This window comes from Hordeum vulgare, chromosome 7H (genome assembly GCF_904849725.1).
Source record: "Hordeum vulgare subsp. vulgare chromosome 7H, MorexV3_pseudomolecules_assembly, whole genome shotgun sequence".
NCBI lineage: Eukaryota > Viridiplantae > Streptophyta > Magnoliopsida > Poales > Poaceae > Hordeum > Hordeum vulgare.
The window spans coordinates 67,935,405-67,950,724 of record NC_058524.1 but is presented as its reverse complement, the minus strand read 5'-3'; the positions used below and the strand labels follow the sequence as shown (position 1 = coordinate 67,950,724).

Sequence of the window (15,320 nt, the reverse complement as noted above, 5' to 3'; positions counted from 1 at the left end):
TCTCTAGTTGGAGAGTGTACCTCATCCCCTCAAAGGTCCAAATAACCTCATCTGGAACTAGTTCAATATCAAGAACACTAACCAGCATCCTCGCAACACCTTTGGCTCTAGTATAGACCATATCCACCTCCTCAGTTTTACCAATAAGCAAGCCCAAACTCCATGTCACCTGAAAATCATTGGTCGCTCTGGATGGAGCTCCTGCAAAATGCACCCAAATCTGGGGTAAAGGTCTCCCCTTAGGCTCTTCGCATTTTCAGGCATCAAACTCAAGCACAATGCTCGTACTAGCAACCCTGCACATCCCAAACTTAAGCAGGCGGGCTAGATCTTCCTTGGTAGGAAAAACGACCTTGAAAACATTATCCGCTATCAAAACCGGTTCCCACCTGAAGGTTGAGGAGACTAGCTCCTTAAGTTGCTGCACTATCTGCTCCACAGTGAGCACCCCCCTAGTCACCGTAACCGTACCCGTGAAGCCAGCATCATGGGCATGAATGTTTGCCGTAGCAGCCGGTGACTCAAAAAACATCAAGTATTGACTAGAAACACCATATATAGTAACGACTGGCAAAGGCCCAATCGTAAGAGGACACTTAGCAGCACCATGCGTAGGCTTCAAGCGGTACACGCATAACTCGGCCTTACATTCCGAGACAAAATGCCATGTCTCACTGCAACGATAGCACATCATTTTCTCTTTCTTACGTGCCCACTTAGAAGGTCTCTCTGCCCCATCTCCCTTGGCACACACCAAGCTCTGATCAGCCATAGATGAATCTGCCACCTCCTTGACTGTTTCCGTCATGGTCACCATGGTAGAATCAATAGGGTCTGCGGGCTGCTCAGGAGTAGCAACAGAAGGTCTAGGCTTCCTTCCGCCCCCTCTGCCAATCCAATTCTGCCTAAAACCTCCTCTCTTCGGATGCGAAGGTCCAGAGGGGCCCGGAACAAACTGCCCCGGTGGTGCATTAAAACCATAACCTGCAGCCCCATCGTTTTGCCAAGCATATCCTCTACCACCTCTAGCGGACGCACCCCCTCGATGGTGCCCCTCACCATATCCGCTGAAACCATCATCACCCCAGCGACTGCGCTGTTGATAAGAGTTTGCCTGAGACGGCTCCCTCGCCTGCCCGGCTGCACCACTGGGCAACCTCCCGGCATGCGCAGGAACATGGGTCTTCCCCGGCTGAGCAGATGTCGTCGCAGGAACATGGGTCTTCCCCGGCTGCGCAGATGCCGTCGCCGTCGTCTTAGCCATGGGTGGGTTCCCCTGCCCCGCCTGCTGGCCCGACTGCCGATGGAGTGCCGGCTGCTTGGAGCCCCGACCCGCCATAGGAAGCAAAGCAGAAGCAGCGGGAGTCGGTACCCTGATCGCTCTGCCTGGTCCCAGCTGTGGGAACCCAGTTTTTGTTCGACGAACCCTAGTTCCTGGCGGCTGGAGACATGTATTTTGTGTATCGTGGAAATTCGCCGCTGAAACACCGTTGATCGCGTTCGAGGCGGTCGAGGCGATCTGGTCTGGTGCGTCCTGGGCCATATACCTAGACGGTACTGAGTCCAGGTCGGCCTGTGCTTTCGAAAACGGTATGTCCTGGGCCATATACCCAGCTATTGGTGTTGGAGAAACCCTAGAAATCGGTATCGCCTCAGGCCCATCTGCCGTTAACGCATTCAAAAAGCTGGCCCTGAAGTCACGCACGGATTCCGCGCCCGTCGCCCCAAAATCCCGCTCGGACTCCGTGATTATCGCCGACACTGACGGCCGAAGAACACTGGGCGCGTGCTGTTTGTTCTTGGTACCCTTGATCCAACAATCCGGTTTGATGAAATATGATAAGGAAATAGGATTACGGATTACCTTTGGAATCGGCCCAATCCAAGGCTTCCGAGGAGGAGCCTCCATCTTCTTCCTCGCCAGGATCGGATCGCGACGCACCTTGCACTCCTGGAGCACCTCCATGGACGGGGAAGGGGTACACGGGGATGGAACTGCCGGCGCCTCCACACGCACCTCACCATGCTCGTCATCCAGCTCATCATCCTGCTCGGCAAGGACCCAAAACCTTCCACCAAAACAAACAGGAGGCGAAAGATTACGTACCGATTCCTTGATAGGATCCCCTATCTCCGGTTGCTTCTGCACCAACAAACGGAACCCATCTATCTGAAGAATTTGTCCAGCCCTAGGGAGTTCATCTTTTTGCAGATACCGACCCGCCAAAATGTATCCCTCTTCATCTCTAATGGTAGTCCACAAGGATGCTAGGTGGAGGCTGATGAATCCCTTTGGGCCTCCTAGATCCGAGGACGATGGCAAGAATACAACCTCCAACCGGCGATGAGCGCTATCGGTCGGAGTCCCCCCCCCCCGATCTAACCAAAACCGCCGCTGCAACGGTCATCCTCGCCGCTAGTAGCAGATCGCCGAGGATGAATCTCCTGGATCTCCTCGTCGGATGTGGTTGCAGCGCGGCGGATCGCTTGGTGAGTCCTCTCGCCAGTCACCTGGCCAATCACCCCGCCAGTCGCCTCACTCATTCTCTTGGTGTCATACATTTCTCCTTGGGGAGAGAGATCTTGCACTATTGCTTTGACTGCTATCACATGGGCCATTTCACTTGCTCGAAATCGTGCTGACATTTGAGCACAAGCTAATTAAGTCTCCTTTTGAAATTGTTTTTTCTGCTTGTTCTTTTCTTCTATACTATGCAGGTCTTTAGAAGTAGGACAACGCGAAGATGCTGAGAGAAGGATCCGAGCTGTTACGTGCCAACACGATGAATCTGATGAGAATTTGCGTGGCGACAAAGAGCTCAATCGATGGGTTGTGACATTATTTCGCTTGCAAGTCATAGTTGTCCTATACTACATGCAAGCTTATGTTTGGTTATTTCTTTTGTGCTGGTCAAGGTGTTAGAACTCATGATTGTTGTGAAACATTACCCCTGGTCTATAATAGGACTAACTTTATATTTTTCTAATGCCCGGGTTTTCATCCCATAGTATTCGTTCTAATATAGGACGAATGCAGGACTTTCTGATAGTGCGTGGAACTCGCTTCCCTTTCTTTCCCGTCCCTTGTTTGTTCCTGGAATTTATGAATCTCCATTATTATAATGGAAAGGAGGTTAGCCTGGCTAAAAAAATTATCTTCTCTGCGAACAACAGTCCTATCCATCAACATGTCATTGGGGCTTATGCATGGAGGAAAGCGCGGAGCTGGGAATTTGGAGGGAGAGACGGGAGGAACGAGCGAGGTTTGTATAGGTGATGACGAGGAGGATGCGTGGGACTTTAATGGTCCTACACCAGACTTGAAGAGTGCTTTGATGACATGACTTTCTATGGGGAGGAGGACAAATACTTGAATTTAGCTCATGAAGCACACGAAATAATCAAAAATGTTCGTTTGTTGCTATTCTTCCGTGTACACACGTGAATCCCTTTAGTCATTCAACGTTGCTTCACAGATGCGCAACGCATGGTCATTGGCACCAGGGTGACATTCAGTGTTAAGGGCCCTAAGGCTGCCCGTAATGAGAGTATCATAGGTAGTATCATGCATGCCAACTAGACAATTTTGATGAGGTGTCATAGAATTAAATGAAGAAAGAGAGTGTTGGGTATCATATTATGATACCGTATCATATTAAATGATGTGCTAATATGTGTCTTACATGTCAATAAATGAACTATTCTATGATACTAACATATGATACTATGCATTAGGGATGTGGTATCATAGACTAGTATCATATGCATGATACTACTATATGATACAACCCATTACAACCAGCCTAATTTGTTCGTGCTCCAATGCTATTGTGTAGGCAATTGGAATCGGGGGATGGAGGGAGGTCCTTAGATCTTCAGAGGTGCTCCGGGTGAGCTACAAGAGTACAATGGGTTTACAAATGTTATTGAATATGCTCTGAACAGAATACTACTCCCTCCGTCCTAAAATTCTTGTCTTAAGTTTGTCTAAAAATGGATGTATCTAAATATTAAAGATGACTAGATACACATATATCTAGACAAATCTATGACAAGAATTTTGGAGGAAGGGAGTACTTGTTTGGGCACGGATTAAAGGCACACCAGATGGTGTCAGAAGGAGGAAGGTGGGTGGGCCTCCCTTTACTGTCGTGGTGAGTGAGAGGCGGATTAATCCGATGAGTGCTTTGAGGGCGATGGCCTTTATAGATGTAAACACACCGCTGGTGAGATTTGTGTCGAGCTTTTAGCAAGGTTCCCTGTTCCACTTGTTTTTTTCGTAGAGTGTTCCCACATTTTTCGTTAGCCTATTTCTCTAGGCAATAATGTAAGGCACTTTGACTTGGGCTTTAACATGGCCCAAAGAAGCATAGGCCACATGACCACCTTCACTTGATTTTTGAACCCTTCTAGAACGTTCCTAACCGGTTTTGGGAACCATCTAGAAGGATCTTAAACTAGTAATTAGAGGGTTTTTTCTGTTTCTTTTTGTTTTTAAAATTTATAATTTACTTTGGTTCTTTTTTAGTTTATTTCTCTTTTTTGTGATTCTTTTTCTCCTTTTCTGTTTCAGTTTTTATGCAATTTATTTTATTTACTTATTCTTCTGTTTCTTGTTCTTCAGAATTAAAAAAAATCAAAATTTCAAAAAATGTTCAGAAGTTACAAAAATGTGCAGTTTTTGAAAAAAAAAAGAATTATTTTGAGAATGAGACTATTTTTTAAAACATTTTCGACCAATCTTTTGGAAAAGGTTCATCTTTGCAACAAATGTACCTTTTTGCAAACGGGACCATTTTTTGAAAAGTTGTGCAGTTTTTTAATACAAAAGTTTTTTTGGAAACACGAACATTTCTGAAAAGTTGTGAATAATTATTCAAGCGGGAACATTAATTGAAGTTATGTACACTTTTTGAAACGGAACATTTTTTGAAAGGCAAACCTTTTTTGGAAAATGAAAAACATTTTCTAAAATCCCCGAACATTTTCAAATCATGAATGTTTTCGGAATTGGTGAACAAAAATTGAACAAGTTTTCTATTTGTGAACAATTTAGAAAACAAAATATTTTTCGTAAAACAGATTTTTTTTTTATACCAATGTGAAAACAAGAACATTCTGGCCCAGCTTATTTTTTTGTTTCAAATAATTCTAATAATTTTCCTTGTATTTTTTCAAATTCTAGCACATTTTTTCAAATGTCGGAATATTTTCCAATTTCCCTTTTTTTTGAAAGTACGAAATATTTTGATAAGAAAAATCCGTTTATGAACATTTTTTCAAAACTCTGGAACATTTTTTCAAATTCTGGCGGACTTTTTAAAATTGCAGAACATTTCTTCAAATTCCGATACTTTTTTTAAAATTCTGGAACATTTTCAAAAATTCCGGAAGAATTTTCAAATTGCGGAAACATTTTTCGAAATTCCGTAATTTGTTTTATATTCCACAACATCTTTTCGAATTTCTGAACTTTTTTCAAATTCCGGAAACATTTTTCCAACTCCGGAATATTTTTTAAATTCCGGAACTTTTTTTATATTCCGGAACATTTAAAAAAAATTCTTTATATTTTTCAAATTGCAGAACATTTTTCCAAATTCGGGAACATCTTTTAAAATCCAGAACATTTTTGAAGCAGAAACAGAAAAATAATAATAAAGAAAAAAAGAAACGATTTTTTTAGAACAAATTATAGAACCAAGAACTATTTTTAAAAAACGTAAACAAATTTGGATGCGCGAACATTTTATGAATCTTGAGAACAAAATTTTGAAACGGAGAACAATTTAAAAAAACCCAATAAATTTTGAAAGCGCGAACAAAATTTTAAAGCACGGTCATTTTTTGAATCTTGAGATGTTTTTTAAAAGAAGAACAAATTTGAAAACCCTGAGCTAATATGAAAGCACGAACGGTTTTTGAATTTTGATCACAAAATTTGAAACTGAGAACAATTTTGGAAAAATGTGAACATACTTGAAAGCGCGAACATTTTATTAATTTTGAGAACAAAATTCGAAAGAGAAGAATAATTTTGGAAAAAAACAAACAAATTTGAAAGTACGAACAAAATTTTAAAATATCATCATTTTATGAATTTTGAGAGAAAATATTGAAACCGCGAAATTTTTTAAAAACTCATGAACAAATTTGAAAGTGCGAACAATTTTATAAAGCAAAAACATTTTTTGAATCTTGACAACCAATTTTGAAACCGAGAACAATTTTTTAAAGCACAAACATTTTTTGGATCTTAAGGATTTTGTTTTTGAAACTGAGGAGAAATTTGAATCTTAAAAACAAATTTGGAAAAATAGAACAATTTTTAGAAAATGTAGAACAATTTCTTAAAATCGAAAACATTTTGAAAAATACAATTTTTTTGAAAATCCTGAATATTTTTTAAAACAGAAACAAAAAATAATAAATAAAAATAAAAAATAAAATAAATACTTATGACATCTTATAGAAGTTTCCTTAAACCGAAAAAACCGGACCGGGTACCACAGGCCCGCTACCGGGCCGACCCGATCCCCCTCGTGCTCTGTGCCAAGCCTAGACACCGCTTCGCACAGAACGACAAATAGGATTTCCCCAAAGCGACAATAGAAGAGATATATTTGCTTATAATGAGATGTATCTCGATTTGCTTGAACATTTTCCCCTATTGTCATTATTGAGTCAGACTATTTTGTTAGTTTTTCTTTGTTCACCATTCGTCAGGGTTTCGTTCGTTACTGTTCGACCGTTCACATTAGGTGATATTTTGGTTCAACGTTCGTTCGGCGTTTCGTTCGTTGGTGTTTCAGTTGCTAACTTTAGGTGGGATTTTTTACGTGCACCGTCCGCTCGGTGTTTCGACCGCTCACTTTAGGTGGTTCACCTGAAGGTTTTGCTCACCGTACGTTTGCTTCTGGTCCAATTTTCTTTTCTTTTTGTCTTTATCGTTTAGTTTCTTTTTGTAGGTAGTTCTTTTTTTCTTTCGCATGAAGGTTTTGTGCACGGTATGTTTGCTCCTGGTCCAATTTTCTTTTTTTTTTCTCTTTTTTGTTTTCTTTGATTCTTTTTGTTTTTTCAGCGATTTTCTTTATCCTTTGATATAATTTTGTATTCTTTGGTTTTATGGTTTTCATGGGATTTTTCTTTTCTTTATGGCTTTCTTTGTTTCTCTTTGTTTATTCCCGGTTTTCATTGTTTTTTTTTCTTTTCTTTCTTTATTTTCCATAGGTTTTCTTTGTTTCTTTCCTCCGTTTTGGTTTTTTCGTTTGTTTTATTTCTCTTTCTTGTTCACAGTTTTTATTTTCTATTCTTTCATTTTATATGTGTTTTAAATAGTTTTCATTGTTTTTTCTGCAGTTTTATAATCTTTTTTGGTTTTCTGTGTTGGTTGCATCGTTTTGCCTTGGTTTTCTATGTACTCTTGTCACCTACACGTGAGGCATTTATTTACATACAAGCTAAACATTTTTAAAACACAACATTAATAGTTTTAACTATTTATAATATGGGTTTTCCCGTCAAGCATGCCCACTGTCGTCCTGGCCTGCCCAGACCATCACCAAGGCCCGAGCGGAACAAAACGTGCCACATGTCGAGCAGCTAAAGCCCGCCGGCCCGCCGCTAAAGCGCTCATCTTGGCGTTGCCTTGCCGCGCCGGCCGTGCAGCCACGACACGACCCCGTCCAAGTCAAAACCCCAGCCAGAGGCAAGAGCTCCTCCTCACGTCGCACACCACCATACGTAGTAGTAGTCGCGCGCGCGCCTCGCATCGAAGCGAGCAAGCGCAAACGACGCGCCCCATGGCGACGACCACGATGCTGCCCCTGTGGGCGCAGGCCGCCGAGCTGGAGCGCCAGTTCGAAGGCTACAAGCGCCGGCTCGCCGAGCGGCGGGACGCCGCCGCTGTCGCGACCGTGTCCGACCGCCGTCGGGACGGCGGCGGCGACGGCGCGGGGGAGAAGGAGAAGGACGAGGAGGAAGTGGAGGAGGAGGTGGGGAGGGGCAGGAGGTACGAGGCCTACGTGCGGCGGCGGGATGAGAAGCTGCGCCAGGGCTGGCTCGCGCGCATGGAGCGCAAGGAGGCCGAGATGAAGGCGCTCTGGGCGCGCCTCGACGCCGGCCGCCACCGCCCGGGCGACGTCGGGCTCGCCGCCACCGCCAGCCCCGCCAGAGAGGTAAGGAATCATGTGATGTAACCCAACCCAACGCTTACTTTCTTCCCTCTACTGATCTGTGATCTTGTTCGCTGTTTTGGCAACCCAAAAGTTAACGAATCATGTTGTGCTCGAGCTCCAGTTTTCCTATGTTTTCTTTTCGCCGGCGATCGACTAAGAAACGTTCGAAATCCATTGCCTTTGGCTCCGAAACGATGAAAATTATAAGCTGGTCACGCAACCTGTGGGACGACGACAAATGTAGCCAATGTTCTTCGATGCTTTTGCTAGGCATGGACGGCATTCCGGCGGACGTAGCAAGTTTCACGTTCCTTGCCGTGCCGATCATACTACATATCCCTGTGTTCGTGGGGCACCTTTTTGTGCTTTTCTTGTGATTCGTTAACTAAGGCCGGTTTGGTTGAACCATCGTATCAGGGCGGCAGTCTTTCGGGTGAGAGACGTGGCACGCATGGCTTGGAATCCATTGGACTTTAATTTCTGGTCCGAGGTTGCTGTACGCTTGTCACCAAGCCACGGGCACGGCACGGGTATAATTTGTATCACGAGTATTTGATATGTATTCTTCAACTAATTACTTACTGGCATTCTAAAAAAAACTAATTGCTTACTGGCCCCATTAAAAGTAAATCTTGAAAAAGGTGTACGCCTTACTTAACCAACAAATGGAATATATTTCTCGATTCGGGAGATCTATATGTGGCATCCCAATGGGATTTCGGCTATATACATACATGTACAGATCTTCTCACATATCATTTGCAAAGATCATCATATTTATTGGGGTTTCCCAAACATTTTATCTCACAAACATTTTGATTTGGTTAGCTATCTGTTTTCACCCATGGGTTTGTCTGGATGACGAATTCGAAACAAGTCCCCATGTTTGACTTGTTTCGACGTTTTTTTTTGTTGCCATCATCTTAACAATGAAGAGTTTCCACGGTGATTATACCGTAACCCAAGAAAAAAGGCAAAAGAGACTGGATTTTTAGGACTCGGGGGTCGGGACTCTCGTTTATCTCGCCGTTCAACCACATTGGCCGACTTGGCGATTTCTGTGGGTCCTACACGGCGAATGGATTTGCAGACCTATGTAAATAGTAAACAAGGCAGTAGTAAAATATATTTCAAAATGGAAATTGGACAAGTAGGTCACTACTCAAACTACTTCCTATACAAATTCTGTCACACAGCTTGGTCACGAACCAGGAACAAAAGCCGGATAAAATTTGTGTTATAACCTTTTGTGCTAACAAAATCTGAAATTGACCTTTGATTTCAATTTTTTTAAACCGATATGTTTTGGTCACACCAACATACCTGATGTGTGGATTGCACAGGAGACGCCACGGTCCCTCGCTTGCACGACCGGCTAGCCCGTTGCCTAGCTGATGTGGCAAAGGGTCAGACGTCAGGCACCCCGGTGTCTGGTCCTGATAAGTGACCAAACGCGAGGGACCTTGGCATCTGGCCCCAGCAGATCACACAACAACTTTGGTTAATATGGGCCACATCATCCAGACGCTAAGGTCCTTCGTGTATGGTCATTTACCAGGATCAGACGTCAGGCTCCTTGACATCTGATCCTTTGCCACGTCAACAGATCAATGGATCAGTCGGTTTTGCGAGACATGGACCAGACGGCAGGGACCATGATGTCTCCCGTGCAATTCAGACGCGAGGGATGTTGGCGTGATCAAAAAAATGTTAAAATCATTTTTCTAAAAGTAAGATCAATTCTAAATTTCGTTAGTACAAAAGGTTAAAACACGAAATGTGTCCTCAAAAGCGAGGTTCAAACATCAAAGAGGGGACATCAATAGGAGAAGAGTATGCAGCATGCAAAAGTCAAGAGAGAGAAGGAGAACAGCCCCATGCAAAGCTTTTTGGGAGTTTTTAAGAGATATTTTCCCAAGCTACATACACATTGAGAAAGAGCGTGCAAAGTTTAGTGGAGAGAGAGAAACGTCTAGTTCTTTGAGTTGACTGGTGAGGAGTCACGTGCCCTGACAAACCTGTCCGGAACAGTGACCTAGATAAGCATGGCAGATGCTACAAATGACCTGAGGTTTGACACAATACCGCACGAATCTTCACGGCGCCAGACGGACAGGAGTCGGGACCCTCGGGAGCTACAACATTTTCGACAGGCAAAAATGATAGGGGAAGGGGTTTCTTGTATACCGTACCCAAGAGAAATCACTCTAGGTGCCAATGTGGGGAATCTCGGTTTTCCTTCGGTGTCCAAAGAATACTCTAGTACCATCTTATTTTCACACTGACGGGTGGACCCCATGTTCAATCGAAACGGACGTTAGACCGTGCCGCGAGCCCTTTGCCACGTCAAATTAGGGTCAAACAATGTTTTATGCTTTTGATCAATGATTAGTGTTGCGTTTGGTGCATTTTGTGACGAGCACACAAAGTGGTGTTTTTTTTGCTAACAACGACACAATTGTGATGTTTTTATGGATTTAACTTGTCTTTTATACCTTACAGAAACAAGTGACATGGGAAACATTTTAGTTAGTTCCACTCCCTAAGGAAACATTTTGCTACGGCATCAACCATTAGTCCATACACCCCTTGGGTTTATGAACCCTAGTGAATAATTACTTATAAATATTGTTGTCAACGACCAATATTAAACGGGATCCGAACAATTTTAACTATTAATAATAATTGTACACAATTTCTCTACAAGGTTGAAGACACACAAGCACACGGATTATATATTTCAACCATCATCATTATACATGACCACATCGAGGAGCTTACACAATATTACCACTCTTTACAAAAGATGACGTCTAGCTGCACTGAGTACATACACCTTACAAGAAATGTCATCTACCTACGATTATCCAATTAGTAGCATAGAATGCATCATCATCATCATCCAATTTGAACGCAATAGTTTGTATGTTTTTAAGCATTGTGATATTATGCATAGCTAGAGAGGGAGTATTCAAGTTTGTTAAGAATAAGTAAGAAAGGTATCAATCCACACAAGCAACATGAAGCAAGTCTTTTAGTGCGTATACCGACATTCAAGAATACTATGAAGTCACAAATAATCAAGCAAGCAGGTGATAGTAATCTGCCAAGTACCGGTGTAAAAAAATGTTGTCAAAACATGCGAGATATTATTTGATATGACTTTCACATTATTATTAGGCTTAACCACACACATAAAATTTCATGCAAATTTGATAGTTTTAGACAATTTTCAAATAATGGAAGTGTGATAAGCTGCATGACTCAAGCTCAACGTGTCCATCCAAGGCCATACTGTCTAACTAACTTGAAACTGGAAGTGTTGAAACTATTTGATAGGACTTTTACATTATTATTAGGCTTAATCACCCCCCCCCCTGCGCGCGCTCGTGGGCACACACACACATAAAATTTCATGCAAATTTGATAGTTTTAGACAATTTTGAAATAATGAAAGTGTGATAAGCTGCATGATTCAAGCTCAACGTGTCCTTCCAAGGCCATACTCTCTAACTAACTTGAAACTGGAAGTGTTGAAACTATAAGATTGGAATAAGGAAGGACATTTTGAAAGAGAGAAATTTGTGCATCGATTGATGAGCCAGCTGTTTGCGTGGCCAATGCAATACCTTATCCATTTGCTCCACACTCTCTTGGTGTCCCCTTCTCTAAACAAGTACAGTTCGTTATCTCTCAACAAGAAGTCCCTTCTTGTTGTGGACCTCACCATGTCGTCTTGTACTCTTGTTCTCATGGAGAGGTTGCCTCTAAGGAGAGGCATGAAGAAGATGCGTCATAGCTCACCCCTGCTTCAAGGGAGGTCATGGCCACCACCACTAGCACAATCCCTAAAGGGAATTGCTACCATGGCCACATGATGGAGCTCAAGCCCGACTAGACTCAATGTTGCGGCCCATTTTAACAAGGGGAGAATGTTGCAATCCCATAAGCAAAGTATTGCATGCAGGGGTTTTCTATTGCAAGCATGACATACACTAGGACCTTATTTAAAATTTGAACTCATAATTGACGCCATTTTCACCAATTAGTTTCAATGTTCCACGCTTGTACATCCTCCATACTTGAAAACAAGTCTATAATTTTTCTTGAATTCAAAGGGTGTAAACTTTGACCAAGTTCGTAGCAAAAATTATCTATAACCAGTGTACCATTAGTACCAAAATTTTGAACTTGCTTTTCCCCTTTCCTGTCTCCTGATTTTCTGGTACTAAACTTGGTGCATTTTTGTTATGTTTAATGGAAATGGATTAACGTCCGATTAACAAAGTAACTTTAAATACAAAATAAATTATATTTTCTATTATATCTATTTAGTTTGTACTTGTTCATGCTTCCTCCCTTTTGGTTTATGGGGCTCAATTTAGAAACCTCTTCAATCTATGAGGGTGAAATAATTTTTGTTGTTTGTGGAAGTACTTATTAATGCACTTGTTTTTCTCAAGAAATACTAATGTATTAACTGGAATGCATGCATGCGTGAAAAATAAATTACCAAAAGGTGTGTCTAGCACACATCAAGCATAAAAAAGGCAAAGAAAAAGGAAAAATTACCCACATAAATCTCCAGGTAAGATCAATGATATGGAACTTAGATTTGCAATACTTGCCAAAAGCATTTATGAGTTTTCTCTTAATTCTTAGATGCAACGGTTAAATGCAACTTAAAATCTTAACATGCGAATAAGAGCAATAAAATTGAGACTTATAAAATGAGAAAAGATTTTTTAAAAGATAAGCATTATAAACTGAAAGAGAGAGTGAAGGTAGGTTTTCTAAACTTATACACTTTCTAGTAACTATTGTATTCTCTTGCTCTCACTTCGTGCAGCAAAAGCCCCGCAGCATGGAGAAGCCAGCCTCCCCTGCCACGCCAAAATGCATCCCTGACATGAAGCTTCCACGTCTCAGGACCGCTACGGCGTGCCCGTCACCGACGGCGGCCAGCCCGAGGCTACCCTCCAGCCGGCGAGCGTCGCACCCGGAGCCACCCACCACTCCCCGGAAGGAGAACAGGATTCCACCGCCGTCCACCGCCGCGACGCCGAGGCCGCTCAAGACGCTCTCGCGGACCAGGAGCTCGCTCAAGGACAGCAGCAAGGAGGAGCGCGGCAGCGTCTCCTCCTCGTCCTCCTCCTCCGTAAGGGGGGAGAGCCCGCGGCCGCCGCGTTTCCAGCCCCCGCGGGCCAGCTACGACGGCGGCGCGGGGGGTGCGAAGGTGAAGCAGGCCGCGGCTCCGGCGCAGGGCTCCGCGGATGCCGCCGTCGCCGCGGCGCGGAGCCGGTTCCACGAGCAGGTCGTCCTCGCCGAGATCAAGACGGCCGCCGCCGTTTCTCCCGGGCCGCTCCGCATCAGGAGATCGGGCAACGGCGTCGCGCGCGCCTCGTCGCCGTCGGTGGCTCTTGGGCACGGTCAGGTCGATTTCTTGACCAGACTTGGAAACAGCGACTGCAACGATGTTCAAGTGTCCGAACACTCAGACGCCGGAGCGAAGAACTCCAGCAACAAGGCGGACGGGAATGGCGACGGCGAGGTCACACGATCTGGTGATAAGCTTGGCGACGCGGGGATCACTGGCGACTCCGACACCGAGCCGAGCTACGTGTACGTGAAGAGAGAGCACGAAGAGGTTGGGGACAAGGAAGCTGCTGAAGTCTTCGAGGACACCATGGCATCAACGCCATCATCGGAGACCATGTCATCATCGCCGTCATCAGAGACCACGGCAGCAGCATCTAACGAGACTGGCACGAGCGTCAAGGAGAGCTCCGGGTCGCTGTACTCGAACGTGCAGTCGTCCTTCTCCCACGGATCAGAGCTCGATGCCTCGGCCGCCGGCTCTCCGCTCCGCACCCCGCCGCCTTCCGGCGGAGCTCTGTCCACCGAGGAGCTACTGGAGGCCGACGCGGCGATGCTGAGGATGAAACGGGAGGAGGAGGATGAGGTGGAGGAGGCTGAGCATCAGAACATAGTGTTCCTGCCGAGCACCTGTTGCGCCGCGAGGAGCGTCGACGTCCCCGTCGCCGGGACGCCGCAGTCGCCGATGGACGCCGTGGCAGGGCTCAAGAGGTTCCTGACCTTCGGAAAGAAGAACGTCAACGGTGCGGACGGCTCCGCCGTCGTCATCGAGCGCGCGCCGCCTCCGGCAGCTGACTCCGACGATCTGGACAGCAGCTATGCCGCCTCCCCCCACGGTAATTCCTGGGCGCTTTCTGCATATTGTCTACCTCCGACGTGCTCGCCGTTTTTCTGATCACCGACATGCCGGCGCGCGTGCGCAGTGCGATCCTTGCAGAGCTTCGTGCCGCTGTCTCCTGCAAGGTCTCAGCTGAAGGAGATGGCTCTGCCTGCAAAATCTCCAAGAGGTTCTGCCGATACAGACTTGGCACACATCTTGATCTTTGCATGGACACGGCTTGCTTCTTTCGCCATTTTACTTATGCTCTGTTTTACTTTGTGGTTGCAGTACCTCGATCGTTCTTCTCGTTCTCATCGTTCAAAAACAGAGGGACCTGATGCCGGGAATTACTGGCAAAGCTGTTGCTCGTGCATTCTACTATTTATTTTTAGGTTTTCATATTATTTATTCCTCTGGACATCTTGATTTTCTCGTGAATGACTTTGTGAGTAAACAATATCAATATGTAATACTACCCCTATTTGTAAATACATGCAATGAGTTTGTGAATTAACAATATTACAGACGAATAAGCCTCTCTTGAAGTAGGCTTTTGTTCAGTTATACTCCGTTTCTAAATATAAGACCTTTTAGAGATTGCACTATAGACTACATACAAAGCAAAATGAATGAATCTACAATTAAAAGATGTCTATATACATCCATAACATACATCTCACTCCCAGCATCGGTGGCCCCGAATTTAGATTCGAGCGCCTCCCACAAGTCCTTGGCAACATGCATATGTAAATATGCATCAACCAGCTTATCTCCGATCACGCTAATGACTGCTCCAAGGAATAGGACGGTGGCCTCCTTAAACATCTTCTCCTGTTCAGGAGTGATAGTTTCCGTAGGAGTGACACCGGCTACCCAGAACACGTTCATAGCCGTGAGCCATAAGGTGGTTCTCGTTTGCCAACGCTTGAAAAAAGTACCGGTAAACT

The 15,320-nt window shown here is 44.3% G+C and overlaps 1 protein-coding gene across 1 annotated transcript; it reads left to right on the top strand.

Moving 5' to 3' along the window:
* The first annotated feature begins 7,802 nt into the window (after positions 1-7,802).
* LOC123408308 (translation initiation factor IF-2-like) lies at positions 7,803-14,903 on the top strand. Its single transcript, XM_045101438.1, has 5 exons — positions 7,803-7,916; positions 8,046-8,177; positions 13,027-14,389; positions 14,477-14,560; positions 14,662-14,903. Exons 1-5 carry the CDS (start codon positions 7,803-7,805, stop codon positions 14,709-14,711), a joined length of 1,743 nt encoding a protein of 580 aa, XP_044957373.1. The 3' UTR covers positions 14,712-14,903.
* The last annotated feature ends 417 nt before the right edge of the window (positions 14,904-15,320 follow it).